Source organism: Haliotis cracherodii, unplaced genomic scaffold (genome assembly GCF_022045235.1).
Source record: "Haliotis cracherodii isolate W230 unplaced genomic scaffold, xgHalCrac1.p SCAF_1, whole genome shotgun sequence".
Taxonomy (NCBI): Eukaryota; Metazoa; Mollusca; class Gastropoda; order Lepetellida; family Haliotidae; genus Haliotis; species Haliotis cracherodii.
In genome coordinates this window covers 24,588,971-24,600,114 of record NW_027266264.1, presented here as the reverse complement: position 1 = coordinate 24,600,114, position 11,144 = coordinate 24,588,971, and the positions used below count along the sequence as shown (strand labels likewise).

The 11,144-nt window shown below is 39.2% G+C and overlaps 1 protein-coding gene across 1 annotated transcript; it reads left to right on the top strand.

The window, feature by feature from the left end:
• The first annotated feature begins 112 nt into the window (after window positions 1-112).
• LOC139474881 (serine/threonine-protein phosphatase 6 regulatory ankyrin repeat subunit A-like) lies at window positions 113-10,120 on the top strand. The gene is made up of 6 exons (XM_071258076.1): window positions 113-170; window positions 320-486; window positions 2,474-2,656; window positions 4,982-5,133; window positions 6,117-6,311; window positions 7,361-10,120. The coding sequence occupies exons 2-6, from the start codon at window positions 327-329 to the stop codon at window positions 7,961-7,963; spliced, it is 1,293 nt and encodes a 430-aa protein (XP_071114177.1). The 5' UTR covers window positions 113-170; window positions 320-326; the 3' UTR covers window positions 7,964-10,120.
• Window positions 10,121-11,144: the final 1,024 nt, after the last annotated feature.

Sequence of the window (11,144 nt, the reverse complement as noted above, 5' to 3'; positions counted from 1 at the left end):
AAGAATTATGCTCATCGGCTCTATAGACGGGTGCCAAGCGCACCTTTGACGCGAGCAGGAAATGACCTTGACCTCGCATGACAACATTCACATGTGCTTGAGCTTCCTCAAAGTGAAATCGTCTCTACATTATGATTAAATTCTCAAAATAGACGAAACGCATATGTTAGGTAGGGCAAATGATATATCATGTGAACGAATTAAAAATATATGTGCATGTTTACCGATGGAGATTTACAATATATCATGCATTTCTACACAACACGTAGCAAATTATTTTTGTTCCCAATCACTGCATATATTACTGTTTTTCCCAAAGATACAACATGTTCAAGAGAACCAGTTTGAGTGAAGAATCCATTCAGGAATCGGACAGAGTGGTCAAGTTTCATGAGGCAATTCGTCAAGGTGAAGAAGAAATGGTTTTGACATTTCTACAGAGTGGTATGAACGTGAATGCAGATATCAACTACGAGTCTCCATTAGGTAATTCTTCTTTAGCTAGCAACTTAACAAGGGGCAACTAGCCTCCATTGTCTGGTGTCTATTTCCAGGTTATGTCTGAACATTTTTATTGGCATGGTAAGTACCATGTGTAAGGTGAGAGATTGTCTCTGTTAAGAGTCAAAATTTATTACCTGGGTACCTGATCCCCTTATTACCCGGGCAGCAGGCGAAAACGTCACCGATTTCTCTGGCGAAAACGGCACCGCATTTGGTGAAAATAGCGGGCGAAAACGGCACCTATATTTTTAATAATGATAAGAACGATTTTTGTAGTTATATACGTGGCTTATTTACATGGTATTTGATGTATTTACATGTTTTTGGATGTATGTGATGTATTTACACGGACAGTTTAGAAGTCCTCGGCAATCTGAAATCTGTTCCTTTACCTAAAACATAATACGTTCAATTACTCTACTGTAACAATAAACTATTCAACATGTAAGTGAGAGCTTATTGTAAATTACCGAGAACAATTACACCAATCAGTTATAACAACAATATTAATACCTCAACTCGGACTTGAATTGCTGTCAACACTGTCCTGGTACCTGGTTTGGTGCTCTCATTTCTTCTGCATCTTCTGATTGGAAACTGACATCAAAGTTACCAATCACCTCTTCAATGATGGGATCTATGCATCTCAAACAGCGGAAAGGGAATTCTTCTTCTGACTGGCAAATTTCTTTTTTATGGGCCACAGTTATCACAGGATACAGCATGTTGATTTTTTCTGACATTCTTCTCGCATGCAACACATTGAAAGGCCATCATGAATAATTGTGATCTGACAGCGCCATGTTTGGCCTCTTATATACAGTTTCAGCTTAAATTGAGTAAAAGTACTTAAAACTTCAAAGCGCATAGTGTTTTCACAATAAGTTAACTGCGCCTACCAATCAGAGTCGGCGAGTAAATTGGAGAAGGGGTCTAATTTCTTACTTGTTTTATGTAAGTTTATTATCATTTATTTGACCAAGGTGTAAAAAAATAAGGTGCTTCTCGCCAGGCAATAGTAGCCGTTTTCGCTTGTGTCGAGGTGCCGTTTTCACCAATCGCCAAGTGACGTTTTGCTTAGGTGCCATTTTCGCTATAACCCATTACCCGACCCGACCCGACCCTACCCTTCAATATTGTTATAAGAAATGATTAATTTAACCTAGTTAACATACTTTTCAGTAATTAGTATTAGGTTTGCATTTATGGATAATGAAAAGCCTTACTAGCCTATTTAATATTTCTTACTATGTTACTTTATTTAGTTTGTTTTGTTTTTTGCTGTGTTTTATTTATTTGTACTTCATTAACGGTGGATATTATCACAGTCGTATCAAACTGAGAAACTGCATTATTTAACTCCCAGATGTCTGATCATGATGAAACCTCCAAGACGTTTCCGGACATTCACGGATGTTAAATAGAAGGACTCTTAGATTTACTAAGGCCATTGAACATTGATGTTTGTACCAACTCTAATTTAAGGTTATGTTTTATTTAAAAATGTGTACAAAAACACTACTTAGTTGCAGTCATTTTGAAAAAGAAACAAGCCAACCTACCTTTACCCTCATTTGAAACTAAGTGTAGTCCAAACCACAACAGTATTTTTATTAGGACTAAAAATGATTTGAATGATTTTGTTAACTCATTTTGCATGTTGTACATGTTACAGGTTCATTTCTCCAAAAAATTAAATTTCATTTGAACATGATGTAGATTAATCTCTTTAACATCAGATTGAGAGACATTGTCATCAATTGAACTACCTGTGAATGAATTCAGATATTGAAACAGTGAAAAATAATGGTAGAATGATGTTTATACTTAGGACACATAATTTTTTATTGATTATTGATCAGTAATTGCCATCAGTACTTTAAGGTGTGACCCTATGTTGACCTGTGACTGGGTATAGGTGATACACGACAAGGTTTAGTGGTAGTGAGACAAGGTGCATGTGTTTCAGCAACTGCGGCCCAGTATGGCAGAAGCAGCATCGCTAAGATGCTGATCGAACATGGGTGCAGTGTGAACACACTGGATCGCTATCTCAAGTCTCCCCTGTTTGTTGCGGTGCAGTCCAATGACAGAGAACTTGTGAAAGTCCTCATCCGAGCTGGAGCTAACCTCAAACATAAACGCTTTAATGGTAGGTCCTGACTCCTGAATGTATGTCATACACACTTTTGTTGTTTAATTATTTACAGATTTCATTCTTTACCAGTTTCAAACCTTACTCGTTTATACAAACAAGTACAAGTCTATGAAAAAGGAGGGTACTTTTTATAAGATATTTGCAGTGGCCGGAGGATATACTACATGTACTATGTATGCATTTGATCAGCATTATTCAAGTTTATTAACTTTTTTGGTGATATTTTGTGTGCATTTTCTACTCCATCAATTTCAAAAATGAGCTGACAGGTTAAATGCAAATACATTCATAGTATTTATTTGTGTGGCGTCTTATGGTTCTCGTCAGGTCATACATTAAGGCAAATATTGGCATCAGTTTAGTGTAGATTCCAACCTGGAGCAGAATGTTGGTCACAGATACCGTATTCGACGTAATAAGCGCCCAGGGCGCTCTCAAAATTAGAAACAGGAGGCTCTTATTAGAATATTATTTTAGTGGAAAAAAACAAAGTTAAAAGGTAAATTTCGTGGTTAATGCTGACAGCCTGAAATGTTTATGTACGACAGTTATATTTTCCCAGCATTTAATTGCCCATAATTAAGAATGCATATAACAGATGAGTGTGTATTTTAAGCGAATATATAAGTCTTGTGTACATTGATCAATTGGAAGGGGTGCTAATTAAGATTGTTCACTGGCCAATTTATTAGCGAATATCGCCGTGGGCGCTTATTAGAGCGGGGCGCTTATTACGTCGAATACGGTACATTCTGGATTTTCATGGGGATTGCATGGCCCCAATGGCTGCTGAGTATATTATCGGTCCTTATTCGGTCACATTCTTGGACAACCAACTCTGCCCTTGATACTCTATGCTTACTAGTAATTATCATAATCTTGGATCTCCAGGGGCAGTCGGGTAGCCTAGTGGTTAAAGCATTCACTTGTCACGCCGAAGACCCGGGTTCAGTTCCCTACATGGGTACAATGTGTGAAGCCCATTTCTGGTGTGCCCTTCAGTGATCTTGCTGGAATATTGCTAAAAGCGACGTAAAACCATACTCACTCACTCATCCTGGTCTCCGATATTCAATTTCTGGATTCTGATGCCTGCCCACCTCACAAACTAAACACCGAGAAGGCTGCTACTTGTGGTCCCCTCTTTCTTAAAATATTACATGATGCAGAGTTCTACCTACCATCCATGCTTCATCTGTCAACAGTTACCGTAAGAACACAGAAAATTAATTACTAGATTTTTTTTTCAAATTATATTGGACCAATTGCATCATATATTAACTATTTTACTTTTTTAAACAAACTGTAAAAGTCGTGTGCATTACCGTATTCGACGTAATAAGCGCCCTGCTCTAATAAGCACCCACGTCAAGATTTGCTAGTATACCGGCTATTGAACAATCCCAATTAGCACCCCTTCCGACCCCTTTTTGCATATAATATGCACCGCTTCCTTCCCCTATTCGCGTATGATACGCACTCGTGTGTTAGATACACCCTTTATTATTGGCAATTAAATTCTGGAAAAATATATCTGTTGTACATAAACATTTCAGGCTGTCAGCATAAACCACAAAATTTATCTTTCAACTGTTTTTTTTTCACCAAAATAAAATTCTAATAAAAGCCCCTATTTCTGATTTTGAAAACTCCAGGGGCGCTTATTGTCGATAACGGTAATGCACACATGACTTTTACAGTTTGTTTAAAAAACTAAAATAGTTAATATATGATGCAATTGGTCCAATATTTTTTGAAACTTTAAATGTAAATCTAGTAATTAATTTTCTGTGTTCTTATCATACTACTAAGGGAATTTAATACCTTTGACCTTGCATTAATTATTATCGTATTCAACGTAATAAGCGCCCCTCTCTAATAAGCGGCCACAGTGATATTTGCTAATATATTGGCTAGTGAACAATCCCAATTATCAACCCTTCCGATTGATCAATGTACACAAGACCTATATACTCGTGTGTTATATGCACCCTTAATTATGGGCAATTAAATTCTGGAAAATATAACTGTCATGTATAATACACACAAACTTTTCTTTTGTATCATTTCAGGCTGTAAGCATAAACCACGAAATTTACAATCTTTCAAATCTGTTGTTTTTTTCTCACCAAAATTATGTTCTAAGAGCCCCCTATTTCTAATTTTGAGAGCACCCTGGGCGCTTATTACGTCAAATAGGGTATGTCTATTGTTGGAGGAGAGTCCGTGCTAATGTCTATGTAGAGGCTAGCTGGACATGAGGTGGGCATTACTTAACTGTACTGCTATATATGTACCACAATCTGAATACACCATCAGGATACACACCGCTGCACGAGGCTGTAAGCAGGGGTTGCGATGGGGTTGTCATGGAGCTCCTGTCTGCAGGCGCCGATGTCCATGTTGTCGACAATGGCAAGGAAACACCGCTACATATTGCCTGCCTGTTTGGACACACTGCCATCGTTCAGGTATTTCGGCCTTGACGTCATAATGGGTAAAGTAAAACCCAGGGTGTCGTTGTACAAAACAACCCAAGTGCTGCCATTGTCGTAAGTCTATGTTAAGATATGGGAGTTAAGATCAACTTAGCGCTACGATCGCTTTGTGCAACGGCACCCTGGTGTAGTGTTTGAACTTACCCAGTAAAGTTCATTTCCTGCATCTTACTGTACTGTCAACATGAGGTTTATTGAATGTCCAGTCAAACACTGTTGTTACGAAGTTAAAGGGACTTACGTAAATACTTCGAGTTATCCTTGGTGTCCCCTGTCGTGATATTGCTGGAATATTGCTAAAAGTGGCGTAAAACCATACTCACTCACTCCATCTCTGTATATGTGAAGGGTGCATTCCACTCAACTCAGAGACATGCTTGACACTAATTGAGAAGTGGGGCTGCTTCAATGTTTTGGGGAAATTTAACTGCCACCACAGATAATATTTCAAAGGTCTGATGCACAAAGATTAGTGACATTAGATATTATTATTTTATTATTTTTATCTATTTATTTATATTTCACTTTTGGGGAATTAGACTTTTTTCTTCCATTGTTTTTTGTGTGTTTTGGCAAAACAAACCATTGTTTTGGGGGATATTTTTTTGTGGCCAGATATGAGCAAAACAAACCAAACTTTCTCCTGTGTATGAGGGGACCGGTGAAGATCCGGGGTAGAATAGGTCTTCAGCAACCCATGCTTGCCGTAAAAGGCGACTATGCTTGTCGTAAAAGGCGAGTAACGGGATAGGGGGGTCAGACTCGCTGACTTGGTTGATGCATGTCATTGGTCCTAATTGCGTGGATCGATGCGCATGATGTCAATCACTGGATTGTCTGGTCCAGACTCGATTGTTTACAGACCGCAGTCATATAGCTGGAATATTGCTGAGTGTGGCGTTAAACAACAAACCAACCAACCTGTGTATGAGGGAGGTATGACTGGACTGTTCCAGATGCTGCTGGGTGCGGGGGCCAGTGTAAATGCCACCAAGGGCCCCCAGGGAGTGTCCCCAATACATCTCGCTGCATTTCAAGGTTCCCCCAAGACCATTCATATGCTGGTCAATGCTGGAGCAGACGTGGACTGTATCAACGATGACAACAAGCGTGCTCCGATACACTTCGCCTGCATCAAGAACAACTATCAGGTCGGGCTATGTAACACTCACTCTTTTCAAGTATACTGTTTCCTGTTATGGAAATTATTCATTCTGTTAGTGAATTGGGTTTAACGCTGTTTTGAACTTACAGGAAACTATGTTTATAAGAAACACACTTATAACGAACTGACGGACATAAGGAACTGTGTTGTCTCGTCCATTTACCAAAACAAACTAAAATAAGTGGTCCTTTTGAGTTTGTTATAACCTTAGTTTACTGTATATCATCATGTGCCAGCTTAATGTGAGAAGAAAGACGAAAATGATGCCAGTGAAACCCCAAACACAGGTGCTGACAGATCTAGTCTCATAATTCAGTTAACATACAGCTGGCATATCTATATTATGCATGTTGGCACAATTACGGCAATGTGGATGATATATCATCTACACTCCTCATTTCCATTAGCCACTTACACACTGGGGCCACTTGCACAAAACGATCTTAGCGCTAAGACTATTGTAAGCTGATGTTAAAGTATGGGAGTTAAAATTATCTTAGCGCTAAGATCACTTTGTGCAAGTGGGCCCTGGTGGTTCAAGAGCAGTGATCCGTCTCTGTATAGCGGTTAATGAAAGTAACTTTGTGTTTATGGATGCACAGAGAATCTGAACCTCTCACCTGTTTTCCTTCTTGAGACTAGGAAGAGATTTTGTATATTATCCAGTTGTAATGAAAAAAATGGTTTACATTTAATAGATTATGATCAAGTATTCATTTTATTCATTTTATTGTCCAGTATATTTATGGTATTCATTTTATGATCAAGTATTCATTTTATGATCCAGTATTCATGGTATTCTTTTTAAAATCAAGTATTCATTGTATTCGTTTTATGATCAAGTATTCATGGTATTCATTTGATGTCCAAGTATTCATGGTATTCATTTTATGATCCAGTATTCATGTTTTTCATTTTATGATCCAGTATTCATGGTATTCATTTTATGATCAAGTATTCATGGTATTCATTTTATGATCAAGTATTCATGGTATTGGAAGTTGTTTGGAATAAAAAGTTGTTGTTTTTTTACAGGGATTGGAAGCTCTACTGTCACATGGTTGTAAAGTAAATATTTTGAGTATGGAGAATGATGAAGCAAAAACACCCCTATTAAAAGCTATCGAATGTGGACACTTAGCAATCATCAACAGACTGATTGATTCTGGAGCAGATGTAGATTTAGGTGACCACTATGGAGTTACTCCCCTTATCACGTCCATATTCAAATTCAATGCCGTGATAGCAGCCATATTATTAAGAGCTGGGTGTGACGTCAACAAACCATGTCGCAACAAGCTAACAGCCTTCACAGCAGCAGTGGCCCACTGTGCCCAGTACAACATCGCAAAGATGGTGCTTCTGTCCGGCTACCGCGTCACACCCGGGGATATCAAGCAGCTGCAGAAACTCCCCATCACAGAAACAATGTCCACAGAAGATCTTAGTCAGTTGCAGTTTCTCATCAACGGAGTTGCCAGTCTGAAACGTCAGTGTCGACAGGCCGTGAGGGGTTACCTTGGTGACAGGCCGGCAAGGAAGTTTTCCCAACTTCCTCTACCACAATCCGTCCGTGACTATCTGGATTTTCCTGAGTTGGATGACTTTGTGACCTCTAGGGCTTCAAACAGTGTTTAGGATTCTCAAGATGCAATTTTGTTAGATTGATGCTCTCAAATCTAATTAGGCATTCATTAAGATTGGCCACTGCAAGAATGGAGTTTGAAATTCAAATTCTTGAATTTATTCTATAGTTTCATGCAGAATAAATATACCGTATAGGACATAATTAAGTGCCCAGGGTGCTCTCAAAATTAGAATATCATTTTGGTGAAAAAAACAGAGTTGAAAGATAAATTTTGTGGTTTATGCTGACAGCCTGAAATGTACGACAGATATATTTTTCCAGAATTTAATTGCCCATAATTAAGGGTGCATAACACACAAGTGCGTTTTATACAAGAATAAATAAGTCTTGTGTACATTGATCAATCGGAAGAGGTGCTAATTGGGATTGTTCACAAGGCAAGATATTAGCAAATATCGCCATGGGCACTTATTAGAGCGGAGCCCTTATTACATTGAATACGGTACATGTATTACCAAAAGGACAGGCAGCTTTTTTAAACACTAGCAACTGGTCCACTGTTCACTGCCACTTGGAGCTGTTCTCAGTGGCTCCAGTGTATTTGATGATAGTTTTTAATTTTTTACAAGATGTTGTCCACCTTAGGCCATGAATGTTTCATATTTTGCTTTAAGCTTGGTTTGACTTTTCAGAGTTGTCACCCTTGACCATTAGGTGCCGCTTTCCATATTTTACAAGCAATTTGTCCGCAGAAGCCTATGGTGAGTTCAAATTTACTACCTGGGCACCCGACCGGCTATTACCGGCCCTTACCCAGGTACCAGATTTAGGTCTCAAGAGTTGGGTACAAAATGTCCGACTGGGAATTATTTCACTGGAGCCCTGGAAAAAAGTATTTAGATACACATGACCTAGTCATGCATGTACTGAAAGTAACTGAATGTGCTGAAGCTTCATCTTACTCAAACATATGAAAGTCAGAAGAAATGTGTGCATAGTCAAAAAGAAATGCAAACAATAGTGACTTGTAATGTAACCATGGAGTTATAGTGAATTTTGGTCATAAAACAATATATCACATGACTAACCACGGGTCAGGGTAGCCCAGTGGGTTCTACTCAGTAACCACCTGAACCAGCTCTTGTACCGGGGTTCTACTCTGTACCCACCTGACCCAGGTACCCGTCCCAGCTCTTGTACCGGGGTTCTTCTCTGTAACCACCTGACCCTTTCAAACTCAAACAATATTTATGCTCGAATTCTTCATGTTTAAAGGGACAGAAATGCATTTGACATGTTTACTGTGTAGATAATGTTGCTTACTTAAGTCTTTCTTCTGTTCATTGAAGTGACAGAAACATAGGTTTAGAGAAGGTTGATTGAAAGCTGGTACGGAATAGATTTACTACCCGGTTGAAATAAATGTGTGAGTTTATTACTGCAAGTAGCTGTTTGCTGAATGCAAAGTTTTAGAGTATACGTATGTTGATGACTTATATTTTCAAAAACTGTTGAATGTGATAACCGTTTATTTATAAGCCCAGCTGTGATATTTCTTGTGATGAAGTTGTTGAGTTTGAGCAGTATGTCTTTCATGAGGATCTTGGATGGGTGTGCTGTTTTGAATAACACAACCCAAAACAACTATCATAAACATAAGTCAAATTTTTATGGCAAAAGTTAATGTCCATAAAAAACTGCATAGCGGATATATAAATGTTACTTTTGTTCGTGTTCGTGCTGACATCGCAAGAATGTTGTATATAAGTAGATCCATTGACACCACAAAACCAGTCAGTGTTTGGTATTTGCAAAACACAAACTACAGAAGTGAAGAACATGGTGACCACATATGTCCCTTCAGACAGACAACAGAGTTGCATCCCTAGGGCACGCCAGAAACCTATGATTGTGGGTTCGAATCCCGGTTCGCCCCGATTATGTTTCTAGGTTTGTCAGCACCATACCCGTGCTCGTGGGTTTCACTGAAGTGGTAAACGTCTGAGACCTGCATCACTTAGGGCTTTCCTCCCACATTAAGCTGACACGCCGCAATATAACTGGAATACTGTTAAAAGCGGCGTTAAACCAAACTCACTCACTCACTCAGACCGACAAACGATCCACATTCGCCAGAAGATTAATGACAGGCTATGGGCCCAAACGTTTACTGACTGGACTTGTGACCCCACCCAATCAGGTCCTTCCTTCCTTAAATTATGTTTTAATGAAGTTTCAGATTGTCTTTTCCCTTCATCTTTCTGTTATTTCTGTTGCCATGTTCAGGGCCGGATGTGTTTCATCTGTTGCCATGTTCAGGGCCAGATGTATTTCATCTGTTGCCATGTTCAGGGCCAGATGTGTTTCAACTGTTGCCATGTTCAGATCAGATGTGTTTCATCTGTTGCCATGTTCAGGGCCAGATGTATTTCATCTGTTGCCATGTTCAGGGCCAGATGTATTTCATCTGTTGCCATGTTCAGGGCCAGATGTGTTTCAACTGTTGCCATGTTCAGATCAGATGTGTTTCATCTGTTGCCATGTTCAGGGCCAGATGTGCTTCATCTGTTGCCATGTTCAGGGCCAGATGTGTTTCATCTGTTGCCATGTTCAGGGCCAGATGTGCTTCATCTGTTGCCATGTTCAGATCAGATGTGTTTCATCTGTTGACATGTTCAGGGCCAGATGTGCTTCATCTGTTGCCATGTTCAGGGCCAGATGTGCTTCATCTGTTGCCATGTTCAGGGCCAGATGTGTTTCATCTGTTCCCATGTTCAGGGCCAGATGTTTCATCTTTTGTTGAACATCTGAATATATCAACTATTAAACTGCTCCAGATTATAGTGTGGGCTGCCAACCAACACAATGCATTCAGTGACGGCGGTCAAGGGAGGTAACCAAGACGGGGATCACAGTTTCCTTTCCCAAATCGCATTAATATCCACAAGTTTTTTTATATGACCTATGAATGCCTACAACATGCTTGTACAACTCGATAGTCTGGGAAAGAACACATGGGCTTCTTGTATACGTACATTGCTTTTCACATATGGCTTTGGTTTCATTTGGCTGTCCCAGAAAATTGGTAATGCAAATGTTTTCATTTAGTACTTTCGCATGCATGCCATTGATATGTTTCATCAGAAATGGTGTTCAGATATTTACGAAAGTTCAAGATATGATACTTATCGCGAGTTCAAGTCATTGCTTGAACCAGAATCTTTTTTATGA